General features: G+C 41.5%; 1 protein-coding gene across 2 annotated transcripts in view; it reads right to left on the minus strand.

Annotated features, from left to right (window-relative positions):
• Positions 1-2,546: 2,546 nt before the first annotated feature.
• The window catches only part of atp11a (ATPase phospholipid transporting 11A), a 54,196-nt gene continuing 39,089 nt past the window's right edge, over positions 2,547-17,653 (minus strand). Inside the window, exons 21-30 of one of the 2 annotated variants that reach the window (XM_071533760.1) lie at positions 17,455-17,632; positions 17,239-17,341; positions 16,876-17,021; positions 16,669-16,728; positions 16,377-16,504; positions 12,111-12,246; positions 8,347-8,412; positions 8,079-8,182; positions 7,800-7,965; positions 2,547-3,971 (exon numbers count right to left, since the gene is read on the minus strand). In XM_071533760.1, coding sequence (XP_071389861.1) covers positions 3,690-3,971; positions 7,800-7,965; positions 8,079-8,182; positions 8,347-8,412; positions 12,111-12,246; positions 16,377-16,504; positions 16,669-16,728; positions 16,876-17,021; positions 17,239-17,341; positions 17,455-17,632 — 1,369 coding nt within the window. In that variant the 3' untranslated portion in view covers positions 2,547-3,689. Of the gene's footprint in view, positions 3,972-6,061; positions 6,207-7,799; positions 7,966-8,078; positions 8,183-8,346; positions 8,413-12,110; positions 12,247-16,376; positions 16,505-16,668; positions 16,729-16,875; positions 17,022-17,238; positions 17,342-17,454; positions 17,633-17,653 lie in introns of those variants that run through there. The other variant, XM_071533761.1, reaches the window with a different exon arrangement.

The raw sequence follows: 17,653 nt of genomic DNA on the forward strand, positions 1-17,653 counted from the left end.
TACATTTAGACTAATAAAAAAAAATGTCATTGAGTATTTTTGGTGCAACTGGTAATTCACTCGTTCATCCATTTGTACGTGTGGTCACAGCTGTTATATTCCAGTGCTGCATTTGATTCGAATGCGTCTTGTTCATGTTTCAAGTCTGCATAAAATCACTTATGACCACACACAAGTGCATTTACACATTCATTCACCCGTTCGTTCTTTCAGTCATAATCATGCGTCCATACATCCATCATCTGTTTGAGTGCCTTTGTGCCATCCAAACACCAAATGCCTGATATTAGCAGAAGTATATGTAACATAGAGCGAGCAAAGACAGCTCACCACCAACATATGAAGATAGATTTCAGAAACTAGCACAAGGCACCTAATGTAAAGCAGCTAAAAATATCTCTATCTGCAACAAGGCTTTGGTTTGTAGACGTACTGTTAGAAATCACAGCCTCCTTTTTTGCCCTCTTTCCTACTCTGCGTCTCCCTCTTTGAATTTCCCAGAGACTCTTCCACCGTGAGATGAATGAATGGATGGATAGATGGATGATGGATGGAGCAGATGGAGGATGGGGACGGACGAGAGGAGAGGACGATGACCAGACGAGCGGAGGCGGTCGTCGCGGAGGTAGGAAACGGAGGACGGACGACTCCCGCGTCAGCATCACTTCCACCAGAGGGAGGAAAGAAAGAAAGATGGAGAGAAATATAGAGACAGAGAGAGAGACTTAGAGGGAACAAATTTGAGATTTGAGAGAGTGGGCAGAGAGCAAGAGGTAAGTATTGGAACAGGAAAGCATGAGACAGAATTGAAAGACTAAAGTGCAAAAGGCTGAGGTTGTGAATCTCATTGGACCTTTCTAAGACTTTTGTACCACCATCATAAGGCTTTTAAGAACATGAGCACTGATGTATTTGATGCTATAATCAATCTAACCTTGTAAACCAAAACACCTTTCCTTTCACAGCGTGAGATGGAATGAACTAAATTAACTAAAACAGCAAAAATCAAGACAGGGATCGGGACTGAAATACATTCTAGGGTAAATCTTTCCAGAACTGACACTAGCCAGCTCCACCCAGGCCAGTGGGGTTGCATGACATGAGGTCAAACTAGGTCAAAGTATGGATCTGAATCGTATGGAATGGTTACACACCTTGGGGTGCGCTTGATATACTGCATCTCAGCTAGTTTTAAATGTCCAAAAGGATTTCATTGATATTGTTTGCATAGGTTTGTCTCATCTTAAAGGAATACACTGGGTGTTTGGTAGATTGTCCCATTGGTTAACATAGAGAGCAAAATGATCCATGTGTCTCTAGTATGCTAACACTTTAGAATATGCTATGTTGAATGATAGCAGCCACTAGCATTATCTCAAATGTGATAAAATGAGAACTCTAGCAGCTCTAAAGATAAATGCTAAGTGATCTTGACCAACAAGACAGTCTCCCAAAAACATGATGTACTGCTTTTAGACATGAGCTCTCGACATCTTTGTGTTTGGATCACCTCGATTGTAAGCTAGGATACAGATTCACTTTTTATGCTTCAAGATGCTTCCGGGAGACTGGACCCACCTGAGCCAAAATATGAGAGTTCCTCAAATAAAAGTTCCTAACACTTTGGTTCCTACCTGGGTTTGTTAGCACTTAAGCACTTAATCTGAGGTGAGGAGGCAGGACTGACATGCACCCCATGATGTAACCAGAGAATTAAGAGGAGAATGGAGGAGAAGCTACACTTTACATCTCTGCAATCCAGCTTGTTCCATTTGAACAAATCTCCCACTAACACCCACTGAGCTACATATGCCGTGTCCATTTAAGTATTTTACAGAATCATGAGTGTATTCAGTTTTCGCATGGGTGGCCCCAGTTGGAATCAAACCCCTAACCCTCGCCCCTAACCCTTGCTCTCTACTCATTGACCTACAAAACACACATCGTCTAACAACTTGTTGCCTAAGAGGAGGCCATATTTATCTCGCTGTTCCTTTGGTAACGGATCCCTGTGGAAAATCACAAGGGATTTACAAGATGATGTTAAGGCAGTATGAAAGACACAGCTAGGAAGCCGTACTGTATGTCAGCCAGCTGTTTGTATTGGTTTACATTGGCATCACTACAAGGGATAAGCCGTGAAACGCAGACTAGTCCCTCAGCGTCGTATGTTGAATATAAGCTGAAAATCTAAAGTTAAAGTGCTGCAAAGACGATAAGACACAAGGAGATCCTGCAGAGATGAATACGGCACATAGACGAACACAACACATACACACACATGTTCTCTATTCTATTCTGACCTCTATCCTACCAAACACTCCATACTATCTACTGTATATCCAAGCTTAAGTGTCGGAAGAGGGAGCTAAAGTTGGTCTTTTTTTGCTTGTGCCTTTTTTTTAACAAAGACCCACGTTCAAAAGTTGACTATTCTTTTATCTCATATTCATTGATTCATATGAAATCCATTTGACACTGCAGATGATTAAACAGCGAAAAAGACAGCAACTCAAACTCGCCGCTCCGACACTTAGGCTCCGGACGCTCTACTGTATCCCTCCTTACAATGTTGTAGGATCTGACCCCAGTGTCCTAGGGAGTGTTTCGGGATAACAGGTTTGCACACAGGCAACACCAGTTTGTCCTATAAAAAGGCAGAACAGACAGACAGAGAGAGAGAAAGAGGTGGTGGGGAATTTAAAAGGAAAAGAAAGAAAATATTTGGTCAGAGAAAGAAGCCCATGCTGGCATCGTCACTCATGATTATCGTCATTGTCGTCTTCATCGTCGTCGTCGTCACCATCATTTGTCACCGCTGCCGTCACAATCCCAGTCACGACCGTAACGATTATCACCATAATCATTTAAAAAATATGATATAAATCCTAATAATTCTAATTCATCGTTGTTGAAGTACACTTCAGCTGCCCCGACAAAGGCAGGCAGACATAAAGGGCAAATGCACATACAGTCATATGCCAGAGTGTGGTTTTAAGAAATCAAAAGTCTCTAGTCTGCTTGTTTGCTGTGACATCAATAGACTTGAGCCCTTTGCATGTTGGATGGGGTCCTTTCCAGAGCCGTCCCATCATGCTTTGTGCCGTACTTGGCCTCTGACTTGGGATATAGGGTTGCGAAGGTCACTTTCAAACTGTAATCCTTTACAGATGTCTGATCACCTGCGATTGGTAATCAGCAACATAGTCCGTAGTTTACTCCAACTGAGTAACTTAAACAGTTTTCAGTTACTTTTGGGTTACTTTACTGTCCAACCTTGCTAGTGTGAGTGAATCCTAGCGGTGACCTGGGTCAGTTCCTAGGACTCCAGCATGAGAGTTACATTTAAAGCTGCACTATGCGATTTTTGCACGTTGGCGACACCAAATGGCAGCGAGAGGTAACTGTTTGAATGTTGAGGACTTCAATACCCAGAAATCCTGTAAGGTGATGTCAGGAAATGGCACAAAACCCGGACGGTCTGTGATGATTTATACCAAAGGATTCCAAAAGGAGGAGATGGAAACGGAATGCTTTGCCGCTACTGTTAACTTAATTTAGAAAAATCTTGCATAGTGCAGCTTTAAGACTGACTCCAAGTGGGAATGACGTCTCAAGCTCTACACCTGGGAAGCCATCACTGATATCTGGTAACAAAAAAATAAGAAGGGAAGAACACTAAATGGAGACTAGACGGAGGTCTCGGGCCCCGCCCCGCAGTAGGCGTGGCCCTGCTTTGAGTGGCGGGAGCCGTCGGCGAATCGGAGGAGGGGGGTGAAGGTGCAGTAGTCCGGCGCACTCCGCCAGCGCGTGAACATGAGTTTCTTGGTGAGGGGTTCGGACCTGCGGGGGTTCGGGGGGTTCCTCTGGAGCGCCGAGCCTCGCCGCTGGCCGCCGCCCTTGGGTGGGGCGTGGAGAGACGCCAAGGGGGTGAACTCGGAGAGCTGGCCCTTGTAGAGCTTATCAGCGTTCTGTAAGAGGGGGAGAGAGAGGGGGAGAGAGAGAGAGAAAGTGAAAATGGAGGAGAAAACATAATTAATTGTGGAAGGCGGGTGGAGAGCAGGCGGAGGAGGAGGTACGTGGAGGAGACAGTATCATCCCAGCCGGCCAGAATTGAAGGTATGTGTGGAGTTTGCCCTGTCTCTTGCACCAGACCTGCTGTATAAGGGGCTGAGAACAGCTGATAGTGTTTCCATACTTCCATACTGTCTCAACAGTATGGAATATAAATGGTGAATTTGTATGTTGTTTTTTGACTGGAGACTGATCATTTAATCACTGATACATCTCACCGATTTTATGTTTAGATTTGAGTTAGCTTGTTAGATATCTAGGCTAACCATAGGCCTATTATCTGGTCAGCTAACCATCACTGTCATGTTAACACATTTGATTTACTCAATAGCTAACATTACATTGCTAGTAGCTTTTAGTGCTAGTAGCTGCATGTTAATTCATTGGTTGCTTTGCTAATTAGAGAGTTAATAAAGAATAATGACTCTTCTCAAGCTGCAACTCGGGCATTTTGGAGTAGAGACTTTAGAGCCAGACGCAGCTTCAAAGGCTCTGTTCTGATTGGTCGGCCGTGATGATAATGTCCCATCCATACTGTTCTTTCCAGACAATAGCAACACAACGCCAGCGAAATAAATACATGAACGAATAAATAAATGAGTATAATAACACATAAACACAAGCGTGCTTTTACAGAAGAAAACCAAACCAGGTCATGCAAATGTGACCAATAAACATGCATGAATCCTCAATCCCAGAGTGAGTCCATGTTCTTCTCTCCCTTCAGTGCTGCCAAAATGTTTCACCAGAGGGCAACAGAGCTCCATTTACAGAATATCTGAAGTGAGGCATTCACCTACCAGAACCATAGTGTCTTGGAGAATAGAATTGTCCCATTGAACTTTCCTAGAGCTTCACACAGACACACACACACACCACACTCCGAGTGCGTTAGTCAGTCACAACCCCCAAAAGTCAAATCTATACCACACACCACGGCAAAGCAAACCCCCATCCAAAACTCGACAGCGTGTTAACGTCACCCTCCATGACCAAATCCCACCGTTACACACACACACACACACTGGCAGGGTGTGTGTTTTACCGTGCTGAAGCTCTCTAGGCTTCTGTGACTGCGACTCCATCTAGTAAGGAGTCAGAACTCTGGAAGGTGATGACCCTGTCAAACCCTCTATCAGCCCTCACACGCTGTGGACACACACACACACACACACATACACACACACAGAAACAAACGCATTTAATGTGTACCACACACACACGAGTAAGCGTAGGTGCTTTTGTACCGAAACACACAAAATACACACATCCTCTCTTACCCATACCTGAATATTGCAAAGAAAAAGTACATTTGCAAACGAAAAAGTCATCTGTCATTCACAAGGAGGTAATAAGTTGAAGCCATACTGCTGCAAAACATCACACTTCACATAGGCTGCATTTACAGTACAGGCCAAGGAACAAAATCTGATCTTCTGATCATATCTGATAGACTGATGAGGCTGTTTCGCAACACATTCTCTATGTGGCAAAGGCCAGATTTGTATCTCCAGACATTTTCAATTAGTAGCCAGTGAATTAAGTTTCCTCTACCATTGGAAAAGTGGGGTGGCTCACTCTGCCTTAAGGAGCTGCCAACCCACCTAAAAGAATTTCATTATCCTGGGTTTCAAGTGAGCTTTAGTGTCACATAATACCCTTAGTGCTGTTTCAGAGGCTTTTCCACTCTAACCCTAATTTATGAATTTCTAGCTGCAAAGCCTGTTATAAACCTTGAGCTTGAGGTGAAGAAGCTCTCAGCACTATAATAGGTGTCCCAAGATGTTCCCTGGATGTCCCCAGATTTATTTGATTCCAGCTGTTTCGAGAGTGAAAAGTTCTGTGCCACATATGGTCAGAAGATTGGATTTTTTTATGCCTGTGTAAATTCAGATGAAGACGTATTGGCATGCAATCAGACCGGGTGGCGAGGGACAGTCAAGCCATGCAAAACAGGATCAGGAGGAGAGCATAAGGAATAGACAGAGAAAGAGGGATCCTACGCAAGGCAGAGACAGAGGGAAAGGCAGAGGGTCACCTCCGGGAGGGCTGGGTTAGAAACTGATTCTGCTGGAGGTCTGAGACAGCATAAAGATGGTGGAGGGCTCGGAGGCAAGGCACCGGCGCTTAGTCTGCCATGGAGAACAAGAGAGGAGAGGAGAGGAGAGGAGAAGTGGGGGGGAAGGGGGAAGAGAGAGGAGTTAACGGGGGGGAAAGGAAAGAGTTAAAGCTCAGAAGATCAGGAACAAGGATCTGCGCTTTAACCGTTTGAAGTTAGAGGGAGGGTTAAGGGAAAGGAGCAGTTAAGGACGTGGAGGAAGAAATATTAGGGAAGTTCTTCCAGGTCGTTGGCAGGCGGAGGTTCACGCTTCACAGCAAACAGTCAGAAACCAAACAGCCTACATCACATATCCATCCTCATCTACTGAGTTGAGTGATTTCCTCTCTTCTCTCTCTCTTTCTTCTCATGTGTGAGAAAGGCTGATATCACAGCAGACAACTGATCTTCTTACAAAGTCCTCCATCTATCTAGCTATTATCTATTAGTACTGTATACAGTGGTAGCCGTGGTAAAAGTCACCCAACTGTCTAGACTTTGTGCCCTAGTTTGCAAAAGATACATATAAGTGCCTTGTTTTGGTTGGTTTGTGCTCTCATTTTGATTATTTTAGGAGCACAATTTCATAATTTGTAGACTTTGTATTACGTGGTTTTGTTGAATGCTTAATTCTGATTGGCCGATGAATGCATTCTGATGTGTGTTATTTCTTACTCAGCAGTCAAGAAGGCTGGCCCATGTTGTTGATTACTAATCAAATCAAATTAACATTGTAAATCAGCCTTTTGTGTCAAATTAATGTCTTTGGTAAATTAAAGAAAAGCTGTTTAATAAGCGGGATCATATGCTATTAGCCTCCACTTCTCATCGGTGTCTTCATTCACCCTGTTGGGGCTAATTTTGCGATAATGACCGAAATTCATTTTTCCCATTTTTGCCACACCCAGGCTCTGTAGAGTGGAGCAGCAAGACTTCTACAATAGCTACATTTGTAATGCTGTATTCATAAAATATTCTATGTATTACTTCTCAATTGTATAGGTTTGATTTAGGAAGAAATGAGCACTGCACACAGACAGAGGGGCTGACTGACTTACATCCAGCAGGGCGGGGGCATAACCATAGCCAGCATACATCTGCTGACCCACAGTCATCAGTTAGACATTTGATGCACCGCATGATCACAATCAACAAACAGTTTCTCCTATGGACATATCTATAGACACCTGTGTGTGTCTATGTATGTGTGTGTTGAGAGAGTCATTTATGCATGTTCATTTTCGAATAATCTAGCAAATTACATTAAATATTCAGATGATTTAGAAGACTTTCAGTGTAGCCAAATTGATTAAAAAATGTAAATGTTGATTTTTTTTTTACCAATGCAAAAGGTCAAAGTATTCTAACAGTGTAATCTGTCAACTAAATATAACAGCCTAATGAACCAAAAGTTAGAAACTTTTCAAAATATGAAAAAAAAAAATCAAATATATATGTATCTTGAATCAATTGAACTGTATTTAGTGGTAGAATATAACACCGGATCATTGCAGTGTACAGTATTGGCTATCATATAAATCTTTATTTCTGCAGTAAGTATGTATTTCTGTATGTATGTACAGTATGTGTGCATACTGTATGTAAGCATGTATGCAGGTGTGCCCACCTGTATGCGTTCGGTGGTGGTGGGCCACAGCGCCCTGCACAGGACCTTCTTCACCACGTCTGGCAGCAGGCTGGCTGTTATCAGCAGGATGATGCTGAGCCAGGCCGGACCGCTGGACAACATCTGCATGAACACATAGTACATCCTCTGGTAGTTGAGGAAGGGCCTGGTGGAAAGGAGACAGAATAGAAAATGATTGATTATGAATTGATTGGTGATCAATGTATACATCATTTAAAATGTTTAACAGAAAATGACGTTTGTTAAGTCGAAGCATACCAGATGATGCCTCCCCACAGTAGAGAGAAGACCACAAAGAAAATCAGCGAGCCCCAGATGACAAAATGATTGATCCAAGTCCAGTAGTGCGTGTCTAGAGCCAGCTAGGGTCAGCCAGAGAGAGAGAGAGAGAGAAAAGAGAGAGATGAGAGGAGAGAGAGAGGAACATTGTGACCAGTCAAATGCTGTTGAATCTCAAAGCTCACTCTGAATGCATACAGTGTGTGTGTGTGTGTGTGTGTGTGAGAGAGAGAGAGCGTGTCGGTACCTTGAATGTAACAGTGAAGACTAGCACAGTGAAGACCAGCGTTCCAAACGTCCAGTTTCCAAACATCTGCAGACAGGATTGGAGGCAGAAATGTCAAGACTTCATGTTAAATATATTTCATATGAGATTAAATCCAATTTTCAATTCAATGCAGACTGTCAAAAAAGTAAGTACTTTAACTAAGAGTATTGGGACAGTGAGCAAGTCTATTTGATGCTTTATACCAAGGCATCACAGTTCATTTGACAATGATATACTGATGTTTTCAAATGATACACATAGTAGCTACAAAGTTAGAAAAAACATGTTTTCCATACTGTACTATAATGTCACATACATATTCTGTTTCTGCTCGTACCAACGCTTCATTAAAGCTACAGCTGCTTATTCTGAGTGAAATATTCAAACCCAAGATTTTATGGCTGCACCACTACATCAAATGGAAAAAAATCTAGATGTCTTATGCATTATTTTATACACATTTCCCAGTAATTCAGCATGCAATGTTTGGTATCTTTTGAAACCTTGAGATCTTGATTCTAATTGAAAATAAAGTTCTGTGGGTTTGAACGAAGCTTAGTCGCTTAACATGTGTTTGTAATCAAAATAGTCATTCTATGGTTTCTCTATGTAGTCAGACTGTGAATGCTAGATGTGGAGGTATGGGAGTGTGTTAACAGAACTGATATGAGGTGTAAGGGAATGTCCTTAATATAGGGTCAATATTCTCAATATTGGCTTTTATATTTCATAACCAACTCAGCTCATATGGTCCACTGGGGGCTCGATACTCTAAAGTGCAGTGCCTAACATGCATTGTATATGATATGTGCATTGTGCAGTGAACATACCATGTGCTAAATATGGTATCCTGTACATACCATGCACCAATAATTAAGAATAATTCCTGTATTTTGCTAATAATATTCCTGTGATATTAAAATGATGATGCGATAAGAGCAAAGCCCAGCCCCTGCTAATGCTAAATGTTCTTTCAAATCAATTGAATTCAACACTTTTATTTACTCTCTTGACATTTCATCATAAATAAAAATGATTTTGATTTGTTAGAAATTACCCTTATGACTCCTTTACATTTAGCATTAGCACTGGCTAAGCTTTGCTGCCATTAGCTGCTACCATGCAAGAACCATCATCATATACAATAAAAATAAATCACACAGGTTTTACTTTTACTGTTGTTGAAATGCTTCAAGTCCAGGAGAACGTGTAACAAATTCAGTGAATGAATAAAGTAAAAAAAAACAAATATGAAAAGACAAAAATGTTGCTTTTTTTAAGGGCATCTGAATGTGGCTTGTGTTTGCAGTGCTTGTAATGTTGATGTTATGGTCATAAAGTGAAATGATGATAATGAAGATTCATAACCCTTATATTTCATTTTAACCCTAGAGTGAGGCTTATTGGGAAAACTCAACCCAAAATTCAAAGTTTTTATACTAAATGTCATACGTTTTTTTCATATATTACATGGAAGATTGAATATAAGGAAACGTTTTTTTTCTCTGGTTCGTCAACTTCCCAAGAGGCTCTTATGCCTCAAGTAGTCACATACTGACAGCTGCCACACACACACACACACACACACACACACACACCAATGAAACACAGAACAGAGAGTCTAGGTGTCTTATAATTACAATAAAACCTGGACACATGAGTGGGGTTCAAGGAGGAGGCGGGTCACTACACAAATGCCTACAGCTCATTGGTCTACAGCGGTGGTTCTCAATCCTGGTCCTCGGGATCCAGAGTGCTGCTGGTTTTCTTTCCTACCAGCTAGTTAGTAAATCAGTCCTAGACAAGATGGCTAGAATGAAAACCAGTAGGATTCTGGATCTTGAGGACCGGGATTGAGGACCACTGGTCTACAGCAAGCACTAGGGGCCGGACATGAGATGAAGGGTGGACAGCTATTGGATGACGGGTGGTTTGGTGTCAGGCCGTGTGACAGGACAAAACAGGAAATAGGAAACTGAAACTAGGGAGGGATGACAGAGAGAGAGAGGGACAGGCTTACCATCTGTGTGTTGGTTGTCATTAGCTGGGAGGAGGAAAGAGAAGCAAAAAGAAAAAGCAACACAAAGGTAAGAGGAGAGGACGAAGAAGAGGAGAAGGCCAGAAGAAGAAAAATCATAATGAAATAAACAACAGTTTTGTGGCTGGAGAAGAGTAAAAAAAAAAAATCGGATGCAAAATCAAGTGGAATCAAGCAACTCAAAGCAATCCAGAAGGTTTTGTCGGGTGAGTGATGCTCCTTGAGTGTGAAAGGAAACAAAGAGAGAGCACAGAGGAAGATGGTGGCAAACCCGCCATGCTGTCGCGTCTCGGATGTGAATGGGGAAACTCCCGTAGGATTTCTATACAGTCATCAGTCTGCTGAAATGATCTAGCTATCTTTCTTAAGTCCTCCTAGAGTCCTTCAAACCTTTTCAACCTGCCACCCAAATGAGAAGGTTAGTGTCTTTTCCTGGAACAAATGCTCATTACAGGTAATTAATCTGTGTATTATATGGAAACCTAAAAGATCAGTATGTAGCAAAACACAGATATCAACCTGGTAACATTGAAGTGCAAGTACGAATACTACACACTTACTGAATACAATACACCTTTAATGTTAATACCAGTAAATACCTGGTATTACAACTTGTTACTACATACTTGTTAAGTTACAACATAACACACACAGATTAATTACCTGGTATGTTATTACAACTTGACAAAATAATTCAACCTAAGCCTAAACCTAAGTCTAAGCCTAACAACCAAAATCTTCAATTCCAGTCAAGAAATTGCAGTCTGGAAAAAGTCTAAAATTTTAAAATGAAAAATGAGTAGGAACCTTTTTACTCATCATGAGATAGTTTGGACCTTGACCCATTGTTTAAGAAACTAACATGAACTTGAGAGAGAGAGAGAGAGACTAATTTAGAATGTAATTTTTTACATTTTTCAAATTAATTTACTAAGCTACAGATACCGGGATAGACAGTAAATAAGCTGAAAATGAGTTTTTACGTTTACAGTATCGTCAGGCTACCAAGCATTTGTTTGAATTTGCTTTGTTTGTGAACATTAAAGTAACACCAACCTGTATTTTGAGTTACAATTAGTTAGTTAGTTATAATTATTTTTGTGTAGTTTTCAAATTCTTGATGAATTTATCATACTATATCAAGGATTCAGTATATAGCCAAGCAAATTCTGGATTGCAGTGTCTTCATTACAATTTTTCCACGGTCTAAACTATGTAAAAGGCTACCTATTACCTAAAAGCAAATCCACCATTAAAGCAGCTAAATTCCTGTATCTGGTGTTCTACATTTTGGTTAAAAGCTAGAGTAAACCGACTTAGACATTGGTTACTAAGAAGAAGCAGTGACTAAGCTTTTATACAACAAAGAAAAATATCTCTGCTTTATGTCTACTAGTTAAGCCCAAACGTCCCAAAGAGACTGAACAAGACAAATGAGAAACAGCAAAAAATAGATGAGGTTTGGCGAGAGCTGCATCATGACAGAATTTTGCCTGTTGAGAATGTGGTACTGTTAGTGTCCTTTATGTTTTATTTGAATAGGGATACATAGAAACACATTGAGAAATATTAACAGAAAATCAAACGGCAAGTATGTATGATTTATAAAAACATAAATGTCAAAAATCCATGGGTTTCAATGTGAAACTCAAAAAACAAAGGACGAGGACCTGACTATTAGCTGCCACAGACACATGGGTGTTACCTGTCCGTTGCTGGTGAAGGTCGTGTTGTCGAACAGGAAGTAAGCACCAAAGAACATCACGATGGCGTCATACACACCCAGGAAGGTCCAGTATATGAATATGGGCCATCGCAACAAGCAGTTCTTAGCAATGTCCCTGTGGAAAGAAACACAGGATGATGGTAAATATTAAGGTTGGGATATATCAGGCCGAGTCAGTGTGGTCCACCTCTGATATGATGGATATAAAAGTTTGACTGATTACATATTTATTGTAGAATTGATCAATACTACACTGGTTGTCTATGGGAAGACCTTAACCTGAATTGATTCTAATGAGACATTTTGTCGGATTCAACAAAACTATGTGTGAATTTGTGTACTTTGTTATTATGCAAATTGCTAAAGATGGACACCACTCACATTGTACCTGAGTAGATGACCATACATGCAATGTGGTAACTTCTAAGCGTGTTTTTCTTCTTTCTTTCTTCCGGTATATTCCGTACTTTGAAACCAAAGGAGGTCAATTGTAACCAGAGCCGGGCGGCCCTAAACGCTCACTACGCAAGTTGCGTAGGGCCCCGCAAATTACGCAAGGGCCCCGCCTCCCCCTCGTGTCAAAGGATGGAGGATGAAACGGAACTATCACGAAAATAGGGGGGAAAAAAAACACCATGAGAGTGAATTGCGGGAACACCAATTAGGTAAACTTGTGTTCTCTCCTCTCCAAGGTTGATGTCGGCAAATCACAGTAAGGTTAAGTTGATGTGCTAGCTTGCAGTGCATCTCTCTCTAGTCTGTCTGTCTTGCTAACCTAGCTGGGCAGTGCATCTCTTGGTCTGTCTGTGTCTTGCTTGCCAGCCACTTCCAGGGCTGTTCTGTGACTTTGTGCCTGACAAAAGTGAGAGTGAAATACAACTATTTATTCCGTTTGATAAACGCCAACGGGCAGCGGTGTTTATAGACTGCTGCTCAGAAAAGATAACCGCATCGCGCATGAACATGCGTTCATATGCACGTGCACAAAATGAAACTCGTGCTTTCCAGCAGCAGCCTCTGTGGGGACCAGTCCAGTCCAGTCCAGTTCAGTCCAGTCCAGACAGTATAAGGGCGTGATGGCACTCCTCATAGGCGCACATCATTTTAAAACACGACAATGATTATCTAGTCTCTCAGTCAAGGTTTAGTTACAACTCTGGACTAATGCAAGATGGAAAGCAATGGATTGACATTGACTATTGATTAAATATTGAATTTAAAATGTTGATTAGCTGGGCATACTGGGAAATATGGATGCACATTTCTCAGTAAATAATAACCATCAAGTATTCAGCCAAGCCATAGTATAAATAGTATTTTATATTTGAAAATGTATAAAAGGAAATCTGGGGGAGCCAGTTTGAATGGGCCTGATGCAGCTGATAAAATTAATAATAGTAGGCTATTGTTATCTATAATTTACAGGTGCTATGCTTAATTGTTGGATTGTAGTGGGAGCACTGGGGTGTCAGGTGTGACTGTGTGGCAATGGCAAATGGTTTACATGGCTCACGGGTCAGGTAGGAGGGCCCCTTAGCAGAATTTTGCTTAGGGCCCCAGGGAGGTCAGGAACGACTCTGATTGTAACGGATCATTTTCTCTTTAAGTGTGTTTTTCTGTGGTATATAAAGTAAGAAAAAAGAAGTTGCTGCATCGGGCCTCGATCTTGAGTCTTGAGAAAGAGCAACTTAACACTCCCAATGGATTTTGGGGTTTGAAGAGAAGACTAACAAGCCTTCAGTTGAAGAGGGTAAATCTAATCAGAACTACGGTTTTCTTGTGTGATTTAGAAAATCTACTAAATCACACACTTTTCCGAGTATATGAAAAAACATGGAGGAAACTGAGATATGTCAATTCTAAAATTCATCTGTCAGTTGACTGTGGCTTGGCCTTTCGAGTGTCAACAAGGGAAAAAGGAGTGGGGAGAATTTTGCCTTTTAAATGGATGCAATGGTAAATGGTCCATTAGCTTAGGTCAGTTAGTTAGAGTGACTGTGTTTATCCATGTAGAGGAACAGGAGCAGGTAACATGATAGCACATCCATCCTCTCGGATCCAGCCCGTTCATGTAACTGAGACACTTTTCCACAGATAAACACCGGTCATACAACACTTCCAAAAACACACACATTCCTGAAGGAACAGAAAAGTGACAAACACAAACATCGGTAAATACAGATTTCAACAGCGATCAGCCCAAAGGAGAAGGATCCTGGAAACAGCGTCCTGCTTCTCCTATCTCCCTTCGCTTGCCACAATCTAATTTAACAAAAATGCCATGAAGCTTATCTTAGAAAGCAAAGATTTGTATTGACTGGAAACTCAGAAGACAAACAACCTCAGTCTGAGCAGAAGAAATGCTTGGTGTCTTTACGGAATCTTGTGACGTCTTGAGTTGAGTTTGGGAATGTTTGAGTTCTGAGTCACACTGCAGAACCAAAATGAACCAAACTAAATCAAATCAGGCCAAAGTTGGGGGTTTTCTGCCTTCAGATTCTTGGTTTTAATCTATTGCCTAAACCTTTTCCCTTGCATAAATGTAAAATCGTTAGATATTGCGTGTCCTTACAGTTTATTAGGAGTCAGATCTTGTTTCTGAGAACTGTGGGACACTGCAGTAATATGCCCACTTGAATTTGAATGTACTTAGGCCTTTCTGTATTGTTGCTCTGCACACAAACAATCCCAGTGGATTTATCTTAATACCAGCAAATGGCATTTAGTTTACTGACAGTCACCTTACAGGATTTCTGGGTAATGAAGACCTTCAAATTCAAGCAGTTACCTCTTGCTGCCATTTGGGGCCGCCAAAGAGTCTGATTTATTCACGTTTGTTTCTTTTGCTCATGAAATAAACCAAAACGTAACACTGCTGCTCTGGGATCTGTTCTGGAATACACCATGTGAAGACAGATCTGTCCCAGCGCAGCACAGTACAGCTCCGCTCAGCATTACAGTGGGAAACAGGCAGAGGCTCATTCTGTGATGCTGCTGTTTACCGAGAGCAGATTAGATTTAGTGAACCACCTGGAGAATTTCTCTCTCTCTCTTTGCCACTTTTGTGTCGTGACTGAACGCTTTCCCAGAGATGAACAGATGAATATTATGAAAGAAAGAAAGAAAGAAAGAAAGAAAGAAAGAAAGCTGGTGTGGCTGCCAACAGAGCTAAATGAGATGATCTCTGTGGTATCTTTATTCAGTCTGGTATCGCTCTCTGGCATCATTATCTGGATGGAGAGAGGCTTGGACAATGCTGCTCTGTTCTCAGAGGCTAAACGCCAAGCAGGGCTCTTGTTAACTTTTTCAGTTCCAGACTCAAACCAATGTGCTTGACTATTGACATTCACAAGTTATCTACTGTTTGAGACATTGTTAATGCTTCCTGGAATTGAATTTAAATGTCAAATTGAAGAAACGAAGCTGGAAAAAACTATTAAAACTATTGAATAAATCTATTTCTGATTGAACATGGCTAATGAAAGTTCTGAAACTATAAATGACTAAGACAAAGGACAACTGTGTTTAGTACAGCAGATAGGATGCATGTTGTACTACTAAACCTGTTCTGTATTAATCTAATTGTGGACATGCAGCGTAAAGACAACTGTCAACGCATGGTGAATAAAATAAGGCCTCTAATAACTGGATTTAAGACATTTTAATACTTTTTAAGGCCTGAAATTTAGCATTTTTTTAAGACTAAGAATTTTCCAGATACCCTGATTTATGTGATAGGATGAGAGAGACCTGATATGAAAGATGCAGTAATAGATGATCTAGCATTGCAGACAGCTAGTGAGGTAGTGATTTAGCACATGCAGTATCTATGTTGTAAATTGCCATTTTTTCATATTTTCTCAAATGTTCTACATTGCATATACTGTATCTCAATATTTTCATACAACATATATTCCCATATTTTTCATGTATTTTCACATCACACATATTTTTTCAACAGCAGTAGAACATACTGTGACAAAGAAAAAAAAATGACATGAACATATCCAAAAAGCAACAAATATGCACTATATAACAAATGAGAGAATATGAGAATATGAAAAAAGGATGTGAATTTACAACACGTATACAGGATGTGCATAAGGCCACATAGTAAATATGTACCGAAAGTGACTAGGGACGCAGAAACTATTAACTTTATCAAATATATTTAATTTACAGATATGACATATGTACAAAAGGTGCATATTTTGTATATGTGTGTTACTAGCGACTGACACCAACCTGTAGAGTGAAGGGTCCTTCTTCAGGATGTCCATGTTAATGTGCTGCTCTATGAGGCTATAGAGCAGAATGGGCAGGGAGGTGAAGCTGATGTTGTACAGAGTCAAGTAGGCTGTGTCATACAGCGGCTGAGGGAGGGAGGGAAGAAGGAGGAGGGAGAAAGAGAAAGACAGGGAGGGAATGAGGAGGAAGAAAGTGGGGGAGGGTGTTAGAGTTAAAATCATTCCTTATTTTATTCCTTCTGATTATTTATTTTGTGTACATGGTTGTGTGTGTGTGTGTGTGCACCTACCTGTTGTGAGAAGCCACAGAAAAACTGGTAGAGGAACTGGGGGAAGATGAAGCAGACATTCTGTGAAGAGAAGATACAATAATTAAACTGAGAGAAGAAAGAGGGGGTAGAAAGATAAAAACTAAACTGAAATAAACATTGAAGAACGAATGAAAAATCCCAAACTATACCAATCACAAACAAATAAATGGCATGGACATGAACTACCTTGTAGAAGAAGTACTGTACGAGCTCGGAGATGCGGATGTAGTAGTAGTGTCCGTGGACCAGCAGCATCTTCTTGAGGTGTTTGAACTTTGGGATGGCGTAGTCGCTGTTCCTCGCCGCCTGACGCCCCTCCTTACCCATAATGCCTGGGGAGGCAGAGAGAGCTTTCTAACTTCCTGCTGTATGAAATGACTTGAGTAGTGAGTGTAGTAAATGAGTAGCAAATGTACATGTACACGCAGATAAAAAGGGTTCAAAGGACCCTCTGGTTTAGTGGGAGGAGTTAAGAAGAGGTCAGTTATCGGGGGGGGAGCATGTTAGCCATAGTGCATGATGGGATTGCCGAAGCGCTAGAAGACCAACCGATGCCGACGTGGGCCTCCAGGATCATGCTGACGTCGTTGGCGCCGTCTCCGATGGCCAGCGTTATTGGGTGCTCCTTGGACGCTTTGATCAGCTTCACAATCTAGGGAAACACGGCGGAGAACAAAACCGACATGTTAGTTTAGGGGAGAGAGAGAGAGAGAGAGAGAGAGAGAGAGAGAGAGAGAGGGAGAGAGAACCGACGACCTCCATTACCTGTGCTTTCTGGAGCGGCGCCATCCGGCAGCAGAGCACGGCGCTGCAGTTGCGGCAGATCTCCAGGAAGATCTCCTTGTAGTTCCCTGAGTTCGAGTCCTCCTGGCCGGGCTTCAGCACCGCAGAGAGGGTGGCCCCGTCGATGATCAGGCCGTAGTCGGTAAAGTCACCTGACAGACTGGAAAAACACATACAGTAT

The sequence above is a fragment of the Centroberyx affinis genome, unplaced genomic scaffold, assembly GCF_046629955.1.
Source record: "Centroberyx affinis isolate AG114_WGS23_722 - 3 ecotype Tasmania unplaced genomic scaffold, CSIRO-AGI_Caff_v1 ptg002426l_1, whole genome shotgun sequence".
NCBI classification, from domain to species: Eukaryota; Metazoa; Chordata; class Actinopteri; order Beryciformes; family Berycidae; genus Centroberyx; species Centroberyx affinis.